This window comes from Staurois parvus, unplaced genomic scaffold (assembly GCF_062004578.1).
Source record: "Staurois parvus isolate SC_StPar_1 unplaced genomic scaffold, SC_StPar_1.0 ptg000576l, whole genome shotgun sequence".
Taxonomy (NCBI): domain Eukaryota; kingdom Metazoa; phylum Chordata; class Amphibia; order Anura; family Ranidae; genus Staurois; species Staurois parvus.
The window spans coordinates 3,196,743-3,212,904 of record NW_028318372.1 but is presented as its reverse complement, the minus strand read 5'-3'; the positions used below and the strand labels follow the sequence as shown (position 1 = coordinate 3,212,904).

Here is a 16,162-nt window from a genome sequence, read left to right as displayed (position 1 = left end):
TTAACAGAGGGTATTAGCACAAAAACTCTTTATTGGTGCAAAGAAGTGTGTTGGATCAGGATTTTTTCTAAAGCAGGATTGAGATGGGCAGAGAGGCAGCTGAATTTAGAAACAGCCTGCAGATCCAGCAAATATTTAACAGGAAAAGAAAGCTAGCCCAATGCAAGATCACACTGAAGCCAAACACAGCCAGGCAGCTAGCATTTTTTAGGGGGAATGCAGCCTACACATTCATCTTAGTACAGGTTTCCTTTAACAGTTGTGTTGGATGCAATTACTTTTGCGAGCTCAGCTAAATAAGATAAATAACATAGTTAACACATTTAAAATATGACGATACCAGTTATATTAGTTGTATATTGAAAAGCATGCCACCAGAGAGCAGTATGTAATGTGTAAAGATGCCAATCAATCAATTACAATTCATCAATTTGATTTCAGTAAACCGATACAAATATCACCGTGTTTTATCAAATTCTGCCCATTATCACTGCTCTCTGTGCATTTTTAATTAATAAGTCTGTACATTTATTATTATTTCTCCTTCTGCTTCATGTTTAAAGTGTATGTTGAGGTCACCCCTATTTTTTCAGTTTTAGATAGAGTAGGGAAGGGTTAAAAGTTAAAACTATCTCAAGTTATATATTGCTGCCTGTGTCCCCAAGGATGTTTTCCTTTACTTCCTGTATTGTAAACATAAAATGAAATAGAAGGTTTAATCTCTACAGAAAGGACACAGACAGAAATACAAACTTAACAAAAAGGTATAACCCTTCCACAGTCTATTCAAAAAACCTTGTCTTTACATACACTTTAACTCTTCATTAGATAATTGCATGCACGTTTCATATTACAGAGCAAAAGAAAGTTTGATTAGCTAGTTCATCAGGAAATATACAGACAGGCCAACCATTCATGCAGAAATAAATACATTTACCTACATTTAAATTTGGGTAATACCTTATCGGAACTGCCGTTTCCCAGATCTGAATCATTGGAGCTCCCAAAATACAGACGCCATATACTGGATTTTGGGTCTTCTGGGGGAATTTTGATCATTTCCAGAGAGGTAAGGGATTGATCTAAGACACTGTCCACTTCTCCTCCTGATTCATCAGACACGCTGCTGTGGTTCAGGAATATCATTGATGATAAACTCGCATCACTATCAGATCCAGAACCATTGTCCTGAAAGTGCCAACAGACAAATATTGGAAAACTGTCCTTTCCCGTACGTACAACACTATCCTCTGACTGAGTTACACTGCTGTCTGTTTTCCCAAAAACTATCACCATTATTTGATCTATTAAAGCATAGAAAATTGGATTTTTCTACTCACCATAAAATACTTTCTTGGAGTCTACTGAGGGACACAGAAATCTCTCACCTTTGGGTTATACTGCCACCTACAAGAGGACTGGACACTGGAAAACAAAAAAAAAACCCCTGTAGGCTAGCTAATCCCTTCTATTACCAGAATTTTGCGGTTTTGTGGCAAAGCAGTACCCAGAATGTGATAACGAACACAGATGGAAAACCCCAATGGATTGAATCCTGAAAATCCTGAATAGTAAGAAAAATAGGTGCTCACACAATAAGCCCACTCTTCCACATTGCACAGCTGAAGAGATGATGCCCATCTAGCAAAAAACTGGGGCATGCTGGTAGTAGTAGTAGTTTTCCTACAGTTTTATGTTGCCAGTATCCAAACCCCAATGTAGGCAGCACTATAAACCTTCCTGAGCCCATTAATAGATGAGAAAATAGTAATATAGAATTTGATAAACATACCTCTTGTTTGTAAACTGACCGCTGATGCCCACAGTCCCATCTGACAGTAAAATGTAAACGTGGTTCTAAAGGTACAAGTTTTTTTTTACCTTAATGCATTCTATGCCTTAAGGTAAAAAAACCTTCTGCATGCAAGACCCCCAGCCCTCACATAAAAACTTACCTGAGCCCAATTCTAAACCAGAGATTTGTATGAGCGCAGCAGCTCTCTTGGCTCCCTCTCCCCACTGGACAGAGAGGCAGCAGTGAGAGCTTTGATTGCCAGGCCACTAAGGAGAGAGCAATGGACATACTGAGCCAGCTCGGGAGCAAGCACACACAAGTGCCCCCAGAGCAAGCAGCTTGCTGTGGGGGCATTCAGGAGTACCGGCAGGGGACCTGAGAAGAGGAGGATCGGGCTGCTCTGTGTAAAACCATTGCACAGTGCAGGTAAGTATAACATGTTTATTCATTTTTTTACAAATTACCTTTAAAATCACTTTAAAGTATATCTAAAGCCATGTGTATTGTTTTTATAATAAAGTAGGGACAGGGTGAACAGCCATTTTTTTTATTGCTGTCAGATTTTATTTATTTATGTTTTATTTATTTCAGGTACTTATATAGCGCCGTCAATTTACGCAGCGCTTTACATATATATTGTACATTCACATCAGTCCCTAACCCTCAAGGGGTGCACACTCTAAGGTCCCTAACTCACATTAATATACAAGGGCCAATTTAGACAGGATCCAATTAACCTACCAGCATGTCTTTGGAGGGTGGGAGGAAACTGGAGTACCTGGAGGAAACCCACGCAGACACAGGGAGAACATGCAAACTCCAGGCAGGAGGTGCCGTGGTTGGGATTCGAACCAACGTCCCTAGTACTGCCAGGCGGAAGTGCTTACCATTTAGCCACTGTGCTGCCACAGATTCACCTCCTCTATGTGTTCTGCAGACCATTGTCAGAATAAAATGATAATGAATCCAAAAATGTATAGTTGTCACCCAAACAGGAATAGCTAGGAAATCATCCAATAGGAACACCTGTTCTAATGACTACAAACTCACTTTGGAGAGATTTTTTTTCCCACCTCCCACTATAGTTTATTTACTAAAACTGGAAGGTGCAAAATCAGACTCACTTCTGTATAGAAACCAATCAGCTTGTAACTTCAGCTTGTTCAGTTAAGCGTTGGCAATAAAACCTGGAAGCTGATTGGTTTCTATGCAGAAGTGAGCCTGATTTTGCATTCTCCAGCCTTTAGTATGTGTCTTCACAAAAAGGGATGGACTACCTTCCCAACAGACAGAAATTATAGGATAAGTTCACCTTTGGAACATGTTACATGTTCTGCCCATTTTTAGGGTAGAACATGTAACATGTTCCAGCATCTGAACCCTGCACCCCCGTGACAGCAGGTGGGGGGTTTCTCTCCCTGCTCCCGCTGTCACAATTTTAAAATACAGCCGTGCAGAGCTCCACGCATATGGCTGCATCATTCCAGTGAATGAGTGGTCTACAAGTACCATCAGCCATTGCAGCTGATGGCTTGTAGTTCTCAATGAACTACCAGGATCCTGGTGAGTGCTCTGGTAGTGCATTGATCCTTCCTGCTCTCAAGTAACTGTCTGCCCGTATGAGGAACAGGCAGACAGCTAACCTGAGAGTATGCAGTAGCCTGAGATTGCACCCGCGATCTTCTGATTGTAGGTGCAATGCTATGCAGGTTCCTTAGAAAAAAAATAAATGCACATTTTTTTACCTTCACAAAATGTGCATTTACTTTTTTTTTTTTTTAAAGGTGAACTTATCATTTAAAATCTAGGGAAAAACTGACAGGCTCGAACCAATTTCTACTCTATCAAAGATTAAAGAAATGGCTTTAGATATACTTTTAGATTTTCAAGCTCTAAATGACCAGTTACTAATATTATGTAGCATGCAGCTTTGACATTCATTTTCAGGTACACTTTAATAGTGTTTTTTGTCATTTATTGTAAACTGCTGATTCTACTTAATTCTAAATTACAGTTAACTTGGAAATCACTCCATTTTTGTGATTAGGTCTTATAGAGCTTCCCAGCTCCCACAGTAGCAAAGCAGACTAGATGAAGCTTAGGACACCTACATGGAATCAGTATACAATTTGTGAGACGCACAATCAAATGTAATCTGGAGTCATGAACTGCATGCCCTTGTTTCGGTCTTTGTTTTAGCTCACACTCAAGTCTAGCTTCTGCTGAATTTTCCAGACTTGGATAGACATACCTGCACTGATATGCTAGTTCCAAGGCCAGCATGGATGGCTTCCAACTGGGCATTGTATAACAAAGCTTTCAGATCAGCTCCGGTGAAGTTTTCTGTCACACTGGCCATGTGCTGCAGATCCACATCATCATCTAAGAGCATGGACTGACTCAAGCATTTTAGGATTTCATATCTTGAAGCCTTTAGTATGTGTACAAACATAGAAACCAGAAATAAATCAGACTGAAAGAAAACTAAAAATGTTGTTATAATTACAGATATAATGCTAATGTAAGGAATAATGTAATGTAAATAATAAAGTATATAATAATTATGTAAATTAATTCTAGTGTATATTTACTGTACATAAACCATATAAACCTGACACACATATGGACAATTTGAACCAAAAATATGATGCAAAAGTATTAACCGAAAATCAAAAATGAACAGCAGATTTAAGCTGGCCATAGATGGGTTGAACCTTGGACGATTCAGCAGGGCCCGGGTGAGATTCAATCTATCTATGGGCAGGCTGGTTGTACTGAAGTCGATCCATTGATAGACTTCAGTACAACCAGCCTACAAAATATATTAAAACCTCCTGCGCTTCAGATGGAGAAAATACCTCAAGCTGCCAACACCCTCCTTTTTACCAAAAAGTGCATAAAGAGAAAAATATATATAGAATGGTGTAGCGCTAGAAAATTCCACTATACATAAATAAATGTGCATATATGGAACCTAAACATTAGGTATAAATAACCTATAAATAGAGATATATATATAGATATACTCTCAAACAGCACACAGATGAACATGCATAAATACAATCCCCTCGTGCATCCCCATAAAGGGAAGACAACACGTGACTTAATACTTGTATAGTGGTTACACACAAGATCGTGCAGATATAACACACTAAAATAAGTGATATTGGTGAATAACAATATGCAGTCCACTTCAAAACAAAAATCTGTGAGCCTTTGGAAACCGTGAAAGTGCCACTGGTGCCACAATCCTATAATGTTCTGAGTGCCTCCTCACCTCGCCGCACTGACCACAAGGGCCAATATGCCTTGTTTTATATAGGATGTATCCCTCAGGAGCCAACCGGTCTACAGGGCCACACTTGATACCATATCAGAACGCTGTCATCCAAAGAACACCTCTAGCCTCTGTTTGATGGTGATTCCTTACCACCAGATTATGCTCAGAGACACAAACAGAGATCTCCCATAGCGTAATACAGTAATGTTTATTGAAGAAAAAGTATTTAAAATTGCCCACTCACATTTCCACAGATGATTAATCGCATAATATACATCCTCATAGTAGCCTTATGCTGTGGGTATATCTGGAGTCCCAATATGGCGCGTACGTCGGAAGTGACGTCACCGCGTACCGGAAATGTCGTCAGGGTGTACCAACGCGTTGCGTCACGAATATCACGTGACTTCATCAGGGTATATATTGAGATTTATATTTTGCGATTAATCATCTGTGGAAATGTGAGTGGGCAATTTTAAATACTTTTTCTTCAATAAACATTACTGTATTACGCTATGGGAGATCTCTGTTTGTGTCTCTGAGCATAATCTGGTGGTAAGGAATCACCATCAAACAGCGGCTGGAGGTGTTCTTTGGATGACAGCGTTCTGATGTGGGATGAGGGATAGTGTAGTTTGTTTAGGCCAAGCCCCGTCATCAAAATCTTTGGGTGCCATTCTCCTTTTAGTTCTTTAGATACACTTATGTTTCTATATCTGTTTTACATGCTGACCTGGTCTGGAGGTGGACAGTACAGACACTCATCCAAACGTCCAGGTCGGAGTAGAGCAGGATCGATCAAATCTGGGCGGCTTGTAGCTGCCAGTACATAAACTCCTATGGAAAGAAGAATCAAACAAAAAAAAAAAAGGAATGACCTTTTGCATTAATCCTGTAAGGAATGTGTGGTCAGCTTCCTATGGCAAAAATAATCTCACCGTGTAATCCCTCCACCCCATCTAGCTGGGTCAGCATCTGGTTGACCACTCTGTCAGTGACACCGGTGTTGTCATGGCCCCGCCGGGGTGCAATAGAGTCAAACTCATCAAAGAAAAGGATACAGGGCTTAGCAGCCTGTGCTCTGTAATCATATAACACAAGAAAGACAATGAAAACTGGGCCAGTGATAAAAGCGAAGTCACGTTTCTTGAAACCATACAATATATCAGGGAGAACAGCAGTATATCTACAGTATACCATCCTGTCTATGAAGCCAGGATCAAGATTCGATACATCTATGGGCAAGCTGGTTGTACTGAAGTTGATCCATTGATCGACTTCAGTAAAACCAGCCTGTCGGATTTTTTGCATGCGATCACCAACGGTAGCTATAGCAGCTAGGAGTGATCATTGTGTTCTGCTGGCTGGTAAAGCTCCCTACCGGCAGAACACAATAGTGAAAAGAAAGTTGTATCATCTATTGTCTTAGCCTCACTTTGTAGACTGTGACTGTTCATAAAGCCTAATGCTATGTATATAATAATAAAAGAGTGAGTGCTAATCCAAAAAAGCAGCTAAGTACTCAAAGCAACCAAAAAATACTTAAACAGAGTAATATCAACAAAAGTGCAGCGCTAGATAATAAAGTCTGAAAGAAAGTCCACTAAAGTCTATTCATAAAAACGTGCCAGATGACAAGTAGAAAATCAATGGTGGTGGTCCGTGAAAAAAAGCAGAAATGCGCACTCACCAGAAGACAGATGTAAGTAAGCGGTATGCATCAAAGCCCATAGATCCTCAATCAAGGAGAGAACTGGTCCGGACAAAGTGGGTTGATCTTCCCTTAAGGATGCAGTGCTAATCCAAAGCAGATCCAGGTAGCCAGAGGTCTCCTACAGGAGAGTTTGCTCGTATTTCAGAGCCCGGGGCTCCATCCCATTGCCCAGCATGTCCGCAGCTATGTCCTCTGCTCTTCTGCACTGGGCAGCAGACATTCCAGGAGCTGCAGAAGAGCAGAGGACATAGCTGCGGACATGCCGGGCAATGGGATTTTACCTGATTTTGACAGGTACCCATTCCCACTTACGCTCCGACCACCTAGGTGACTGGAAGCGGAAGTTCTTCCTCCCCTCCTCCCTGCATTCTTCTGGGACACGTGACAGGTCTCAGATGACTGCAGGGCAACTCACAATGCGCAATGCAGAATGTGTATGCGCAGTTGGCACCCAGTTGTGAAACCACAAGCTGTGACAGCCGGGTGCCCACAGTTAACATGCCGGCACCGGGTACAGATGACAGGAGATAAAATTTGCTGGGGTGAGCACATGGCTGGATCGTGGGACAGGTGAGTGGCTGTTTATTAAAAGTCAGCAGCTACAGTTTTTGTAGCTGCTAACTTTTATTTTTTGACAAAGGAGACTGGAACTCCTCTTTACGCATACGCTTGTGCAAGGGCCATGTTTGCTCACACGTGGATGCACAGAACACCTGCAAGCAGGCAGTCCAATTTACGTCAATTGGGGTGCAGTGACTGCACACACGCAGCTGCTGCTTCCAATTTGACATCCATGCGGATGCATGCACATGCGAGTCCCTGAATGCACACTATCTGCGTTTGAGGCAGCGTCTACGTCTGTGCAGTTCCTGCACCCCAACTGACGTGAATAGGACTGCCTGCCTGCAAGTGTTCTGTGCATCCACTTGGGGCAAACACGGCCCGAGCACAAGTGTATGCTTAAGTACGCCATGCGAACGAGAATTTTGTCTGCCTGAGAAACATTTTCCATCCTGTTTTTTTGAATATCCTCATTACAATGGTTGAAAACAAACAATTTGACCTCAGTGACCAGTAGAAAATTGAACAAACGTTCAGAAAACAAACATTTTAAAACAAATTCTACTGGTGTATGGTCAACTTAAAGTGTTACTAAACCCACAACAGTAAAATCAGTCTGTATATGCAGTAAAGCATGCTTGTTATACTCACTGTGGAACCTAAGGGGTTAATCCTCTGCATTGTGTAAAAAGGCTGTTTGATCCTGTCTTGTCTGATCCTCCCTTTCTTCTACTGTCCCCAATCCATCTGCAGATAGTACAGAGCTCTAGGAGTCACTCTGCTTAGTTTACTGTGTATTGCCAGACGTTTTTTTTTTTCTTTGGGCCAATCAGCACTGTCCAAACAAAGGCTTAGGGGTCATGCAGCATCATAGCACAGTCAGGGGACTATGAAAACTCATTCTACAAGCTTTAACCAGTGCTCTGCTGGACACTGATAGAAGTTTGATCCTTTTTTCTCTGATTCTTCCTTTCTTCTACTGTCCCCAATCCATCTGCAGATAGTGCAGAGCTCTAGGAGTCACTCTGCACATGCTTAGTTTACTGTGTATTGCTAGAGGGTTTTTTTTCTTTGGTCCAATTAGCAATGTCTAGACAGAAGGTCAGGGGTCATGCAGTGTCATAGCACAGTCAGGGGACTATGAAAACTCATTCTACAAGCTTTAACCACTGCTCTGCTGGACACTGATAGAAGTCACAGGGCTGCTCTAACTGCTGATGAGAAAAGGTATTTAGCAGTTTATATTTACTAAAATAATTGCATTTCTATGTTCTGTGTACTGTGGGAGACCAGATATAGTGAATGCAGGGTCTAGAAGACCAGATATAGTGAATGCAGGGTCCGGGGAGACCAGATATAGTGAATGTAGGGTCCTGAGAGACCAGATATAGTGACTGCAGGGTCCGGGGAGACCAGATATAGTGAATGCAGGGTCCGGGGAGACCAGATATAGTGAATGCAGGGTCCGGGGAGACCAGATATAGTGAATGCAGGGTCCGGGGAGACCAGATATAGTGAATGCAGGGTGCGGGAGACCGGATCTAATGAATGCAGGGTCCTGGGGGAGACCAGATATAGTGAATGCAGGGTCCGGGGAGACCAGATATAGTGAATGCAGGGTCCGGGGGAGACCAGATATAGTAAATGTGGGGTCTGGGAGACCAGATATAGTGAATGCAGGGTCCAGGGAGACCAGATATAGTAAATGCAGGGTCTGGGGAGACCAGAAATAGTGAATGCAGGGTCCGGGGAGACCAGATATAGCGAATGCAGGGTCCGGGGAGACCAGATATAGTGAATGCAGGGTCCGGGGAGACCAGATATAGTGAATGCAGGGTCTGGGGAGACCAGATATAATGAATGCAGGGTCCGGGGAGACCAGATATAGTGAATGCAGGGTCCGGGGAGACCACATATAGTGAATGCAGGGTCTGGGGAGACCAGATATAGTGAATGCAGGGTCTGGGGAGACCAGATATAGTGAATGCAGGGTCCGGGGAGACCAGATATAGTGAATGCAGGGTCTGGGGAGACCAGATATAGTGAATGTAGGGTCCGGGGAGACCAGATATAGTGAATGCAGGGTCTGGGGAGACCAGATATAGTGAATGTAGGGACCGGGGAGACCAGATATAGTGAATGCAGGGTCTGGGGAGACCAGATATAGTGAATGTAGGGACCGGGGAGACCAGATATAGTGAATGCAGGGTCTGGGGAGACCAGATATAGTGAATGTAGGGACCGGGGAGACCAGATATAGTGAATGCAAGGTCTGGGGAGACCAGATATAGTGAATGCAGGGTCTGGGGAGACCAGATATAGTGAATGCAGGGTCTGGGGAGACCAGATATAGTGAATGTAGGGTCCTGGGTTTAGTAACACTTTAAGCAACGTTATTTGTGTAAGCAAAAAAAAAAAAAAAAGCAGCGCTAAAAACTAAATACATTCAATATTATAAATGTGAAAAAAAATCAGCAAATGTGAAAATCAAAAAACTAACCCATATAAATGTGTATGCAAAGTGTTCACACATATATAAACATTGTACCAAGTGAGTCCATTATAAAATTATGTTACAGATTGAAACAAAATAAATATCAATACATCCTAGTCCAACTAAATGTAACTGGGTATATCCAAGACAGTCCAGTCTTACAGTGTAGGTGACCAACCACACGTTGCACACAAGTCGCAATGTGATCCACCATAAGATACTCTGCCACCCAGTGCAATAGTTAGACAGACGCCTCTTACCAGATGTGATGGACCAGTAAATTATAAATGGTCAAAGCACACTTGATGTCAATATCCAGCAGTGGCTCCGCCAGGGATCCAGGCGCTCACACAGGCATCCATACAAAAGGCATTGCAGGATCAAAAAATACTTTTAAATAGTTTAAAAAGAATCTTGACGTTTATTATAAGAGTAATAACAATGAAGCAGAACGGCTCCACAAAGTGCTCAGCTATTCATGACCTAACACAGATATTTTTTTGGATGGACTTTTGCCTTTTTTCAGCCAGACTAACTATGTAACTATATATTTGTGTGTTTTTTTGGACATGACACATTTTATTCAGAAACAGTAGTACTCAGGTCTTCTCCATCTCAAGGAAATAATCATCAGTCACCATATATAAAAAAAAAAAACTATCTGCTAGTTACTCTTAATTCTGTTCAGCTAATCTTGTGATTTATAAACATTTGGTCTTACTGTTCTAAATGAAAGTCTTACAGTCTTCAACTACTATACACAATTATCTTCATTCCATATAAAATATTACCTTGTGAAGACATCTCGTACTGCCTGCTCACTTGCTCCAATATATTTGCTGAGAAGTTCTGGACCCTGAAGAGATATGATCAGTGTTATGTGAGAAATACAACCAAACATTTCCTTTACACCTTGTCATGAAGAGGTTTATACCATGAAATCAAATATAGAAGTGTCAGTGTGTGTCAGTTAATTTGGCAATAACTCTATGGGATCTATGTTTCAAAGTTGCACATCTTGCCTTTTTCCGTGTTGTAGAACAAGCCTGTGTGATCGTAAGTGCCATCTGGTGGCCAAAATTTATTTTTTTCCTGATTGAGGTGCTTAAAAATAAATACCGCATTATGGCCACTGGATGGCGCATATGATTATAGGAGATAGGTATATAACATGGAATACGGCAGGTTTCATTTGAGCTGTTCAGATGTATTCAAAATACAGTATTTTCTGGCGTATAAGACTACTTTTTATACTTAAAAATATACCCCAAAAATTGGGGGTCGTCTTATACACGGGGTATAAAATGTGAACCTTGAGTTTGTTTGGGTTAAGCTGGCTGGATGTGTGGTAATACTGTACATACAGTACACCGCGCTGAGCCAAGCTGGCTCAAAACAAATGTCCCTATGAGAGATTAATCTGTCAGCCCGCTGGATGTGCGGTATATACAGTATACTGCGCTGAGCCAAACGGTTTCAAAACGTACCGGTACGTCCCTACTGTAATCAGCCCGCTGGATGCGTGTATGTACGGTAGCTGCGGCTACATACAGTATACACTGGGCCAATCATGGCGAGGGATGTATTCTACTAATGAATCCAAAGCCTGCTTGGATTGGCTGAGTCAGAGAGGTGGGCTGATGATGTCACAACGTCAGCCAATCCAAGCAGGCTTTGTATTCATTAGTACAATACATCGCTCGCCGTGATTGGCCCACCGTATACTGCATGTAGCCTCAGCTACTGTACATATACACATCCAGCGGGCTGATTACAGTACGGACGTACCGGTACGTTTTGAAACCGCTTGGCTCAGTATACTGTATATACCGCACATCCAGCGGGCTGACAGATTAATCTCTCATAGGGACATTTGTTTGGAGCCAGCTTGGCTCAGCACGGTATACTGTATGTACATTACTGCACATCCAGCGGGCTGTATATATACTGTATACTGTATGTAGCCGAAGCTACCGTATTACCGCACATCCAGTGGTAACCATCTGAGTTGGAATTTGATCCATATGATGACTGTCTTACAAATGTATCACAAGATGTCATTCATGAACTTATGATGTCAGAGGATGAACATGAGGATTTTGAAGGATTTTAAGTACCGGTAAGTCATAACCATTTCAATTAAAAAATCTGATGTTTTTAAATGGTGTTGCCTCGGAAGGGGGGTAGTCTTATACGGCGAGTATAGCCCAAAACTTATATTTTAACTGGAAAATTAGCCGGTTGTCTTATATACCCAGTCGCCTTATACGCCGGAAAATAAGGTACATAGACTCCTATAACTAATGTGAGAAGCAAAATCATTTTAATTTTTTTAAAGCAGAACTCCAGGCAAAAACTTCTTTATATGTCCTTGTTGCTGATTTCCTACCTTCATGGAATATGTCATCCATCTTTTGGTTCATTCAGTAGTTGCTCTGAAATAGCCTATTCATTTTCAAATCAAAGCATTTATTCTCTTTGGTTTCCTGTTTGTAAGACTGGTGGCTGCTATTCCTTCTATTTCCCCAGCTACTGGTCTTGGCTCATCCCTTCTGTAGTTCTTTCTCTAGGAAGCAGTGATGTCATTCAGCTCCACTTGCAGTTGGGGGGGACCGAGACTCTCAGACACATTGTTAGGAATGGACTGGCCAGCAATGGTGGGACTCACCTGCCTTTTGATCTGCAGTACCAGGGCTGGCCAGCGGGTGCTCCCAGCAATCAAAGACTCAACCTTTCAGCCAGCTAACACCTGGAACTGATGATGCTGGGGTATTTAAGGGATGGCCAGACCCACAGACTCTGCCTTGGTGTTGTGTTTGTCCTGGGTCCTGTATCTGTCCTGCATCCTGTTTCTGTCCCTCTGCACTACGCTGCTTGTTACCTGTTTTGATCTCTGGCTTGTGACCCTGACTATCCCTCTGCCTGACCCTCTGTACTACGCTGCTTGCTACCTGCTGAACCTGGCCTGTGACCCCGACCATTCTCTGCTTGCTCCCCCTGTACCTACCTGCCCAATTGATATTGACCCGGCCTGCCTGACGACGCTTGCTTGTATGTACTGTTATCTGTGGGTGGTTTGGTTTGGTTTGTTTGCACTGTATTATGTTTAGTATTGCACTGCGTTTATGTTTGTATGGTTAGTGTTAATAAATTGTATTGTTTATCACATATCTGAGGTCTGCGTTTCCCTGCATCAGTCACACACCTCTGGTCATACCTGGGAGCCCTGACATTACACCAAGGCCAATCCTGACCAGAAGTGGCTGCACAGGGAAGCCATCTTGGCTTGTTGATGGGAAGGATGGATCTGGATGAGGTTGCGTATTTATATCTGCTAGTGTTTGATGACAGGGAGTATGCTTATCAAACTCTGAAGGAGTATACCCGGGATGAACTGCTAGAATGTATACGGCTCGCTCATGTTCTAGTAGATCAGGGCATAGAGTTCTCTGAGGTGCAGCCTTTGATTGAGGTTTGTGCTGAGTTGGTTTCATCTGGTTCCCCCGAATGCAGGGATGAATTTTTGCCACCATTTAGTGCAGACCAGGTAGAGTCCCTGGTGTGGTTATTAGAGGATGATGTGGGTTACTTTCTGGAGCGTTATTCCACATGTTCACCACAGACACTAAGAGATTGTATAAACGCAGTGCAGTCATTGACCAGACAGGCTTTGTGTAAGCTCAGCTTTGTTCAACCCATACTGCAGACATGGACAGACTTGTTGCACCCAGCCTCAGTCAGCCTACAAAGACCCAGTCCTGCTTCTAATCTATTTCCTCAAAACTCTATTCCTGCATTCCCAACAGCTCCTCCTGCCCTGCTATCTACCGCATGTCAGTACCCTGTTCCCACTCGCTGCACCTATCCTGCCTTTAACCCTGTAAAAGAGCCCTCTGTAGCAACCGCTCCCTCTCCTGTTCCATCCTCCAGTTCTTCTCTGTCTCCAGCTGCTCCATTCGTTTGCAGACCTGCGTTTACTTGCAGTGCTCCAGTAGTTAAAACCAGAAAAAAGCGAAAATTCTTTCCAACCAATACCATCCTGCCAGTATCCAAACCGGTGAACCTGCCTTCCGTGGTTCAGCCTGAAGCCTCTACTCGGCCTGAAGCCTCTACTCGGCCTGAAGCCTCTACTCGGCCTGAAGCCTCTACTCGGCCTGAAGCCTCTACTCGGCCTGAAGCCTCTACTCAGCCGGACGCCGGCATTCAGCCTGATGCCTCTACCCAGCATGATGAACTGATCCAGCTTGACGATCCTATTAGGCCAGTTGACTCGATGCCCGCTGTTGATCCAGATGATCCGGTACCTGATCCGGTGCCCGCTGTCGAGCCAAATGACCTGATGCCTGGTGACCCAGTGCCCGCTGTCATACCTGGTGACCCGATGCCCGCTGTCGAGCCAGACAATCCGGTACCTGATGACCCGGTGCTCACTGTCGTGCCTGTTGACTCGGAGCCCACTGCCTTGCCAGATGACGCGGTGCCCGCTGTCGAGCCAAATGACCTGATGCCTGGTGACCCAGTGCCCGCTATCCAGCCAGACGATCCAATGTCTGACCCAGTGCCCGCGGTCATACCAGTTGACTCGGAGCCCACTGCCTTGCCAGATGACGCGGTGCCCGCTGTCGAGCCAAATGACCTGATGCCTGGTGACCCGATGCCCGCTGTCCAGCCAGACGATCCAATGTCTGACCCAGTGCCAGTGGTCATCCCAGTTGACTCGGAGCCCACGGTTGTGCCTGGTGACTCGGTGCCCGCCGCCCCGCCTGGGGGCCTGAGACCTGTCGTTCCGCCTGGGGGTCCGGCGCCCGCCACTCCGCCTGAGGGTCCGAGACCTGTCGCTCCGCCTGGGGGTCCGGCGCCCGCCGCTCCGCCTGGGGGCACGATGCCTGTCGCCCCGCCTGGGGGCACGATGCCTGTCGCCCCGCTTGGGGGCACGATGCCTGTCGCCCCGCCTGGGGGCCCGATGCCTGTCGCCCCTCCTGGGGGCCCGGCGCCCGCCGCCCCGCCTGGGGGCCCGACGCCGGTCGCCCCGCCCGGGGGCCCGACGCCGGTCGCCCCGCCCGGGGGCCCGACGCCGGTCGCCCCGCCCGGGGGCCCGACGCCGGTCGCCCCGCCCGGGGGCCCGACGCCGGTCGCCCCGCCCGGGGGCCCGGTGCCTGCCGCTCCGCCCGGGGGCCCGGTGCCTGCCGCTTTGCCCGGGGGCCCGGTGCCTGCCGCTTTGCCCGGGGGCCCGGTGCCTGCCGCTCCGCCCGGGGGCCCGGTGCCTGCCGCTCCGCCCGGGGGCCCGGTGCCTGTCGCCCCGCCCGGGGGCCCGGTGCCTGTCGCCCCGCCCGGGGGCCCGGTGGCTGCTGCTCCGCCCGGGGACCCGGTGCCTGCTGCCCCGCCCGGGGGCCCGGTCGCCCCGCCCGGGGGCCCGGTGCCTGCTGCTCCACCCGGGGGCCCGGTGCCTGCTGCTCCGCCCGGGGGCCCGATGCATGTCGCCCCGCCCGGGGGCCCGGTGCCTGCTGCTCCGCCCGGGGGCCCGGTGCCTGCTGCTCCGCCCGGGGGCCCGGTGCCTGCTGCTCCGCCCGGGGGCCCGGTGCCTGCTGCTCCGCCTGGTAATCCGATGTGCCTCTGCCCGGAGTCCTGCCCGATGTGCCTCTGCCCGGAGTCCTGCCCGATGTGCCTCTGCCCGGAGTCCTGCCCGATGTGCCTCTGCCCGATGTGCCTCTGCCCGATGTGCCTCTGCCCGGTGTGCCTCTGCCCGGAGTCCTGCCCGATGTGCCTCTGCCCGATGTGCCTCTGCCCGGAGTCCTGCCCGATGTGCCTCTGCCCGATGTGCCTCTGCCCGGTGTGCCTCTGCCCGGTGTGCCTCTGCTCGATGTGCCTCTGCCCGGAGTCCAGCCCGGTGTGCCTCAGCCCGGAGTCCAGCCCGGTGTGCCGCTGCCCGGAGTCCTGCCCGGTGTGCCAGTCTTTGTTATCCCGCCAGTTACCAGACCCGGGCGGTGGAACATTTTGCCCAGCTAGGACTGTTTGGAGCGTCCTGAGGCCGCTCCTTGGGGGGGGGGGGGGTACTGTTAGGAATGGACTGGCCAGCAATGGTGGGACTCACCTGCCTTTTGATCTGCAGTACCAGGGCTGGCCAGCGGGTGCTCCCAGCAATCAGAGACTCAACCTTTCAGCCAGCTAACACCTGGAACTGATGATGCTGGGGTATTTAAGGGATGGCCAGACCCACAGACTCTGCCTTGGTGTTGTGTTTGTCCTGGGCCCTGTATCTGTCCTGCATCCTGTTTCTGTCCCTCTGCCTGACCCTCTGTACTACGCTGCTTGTTACCT

At 46.5% G+C, this 16,162-nt stretch overlaps 1 protein-coding gene across 4 annotated transcripts in view; it reads right to left on the bottom strand.

The window, feature by feature from the left end:
- The window catches only part of PEX1 (peroxisomal biogenesis factor 1), a 122,999-nt gene that overhangs the window by 12,773 nt on the left and 94,064 nt on the right, over nt 1–16,162 (bottom strand). For all 4 annotated transcript variants that reach the window (XM_089692125.1, XM_089692126.1, XM_089692127.1 and 1 more), the window contains exons 17-21: nt 10,636–10,700; nt 6,014–6,156; nt 5,809–5,912; nt 4,047–4,226; nt 961–1,188 (exon numbers count right to left, since the gene is read on the bottom strand). In XM_089692125.1, the coding sequence (XP_089548251.1) occupies nt 961–1,188; nt 4,047–4,226; nt 5,809–5,912; nt 6,014–6,156; nt 10,636–10,700 (720 nt within the window). The remainder of the gene's footprint in view (nt 1–960; nt 1,189–4,046; nt 4,227–5,808; nt 5,913–6,013; nt 6,157–10,635; nt 10,701–16,162) is intronic.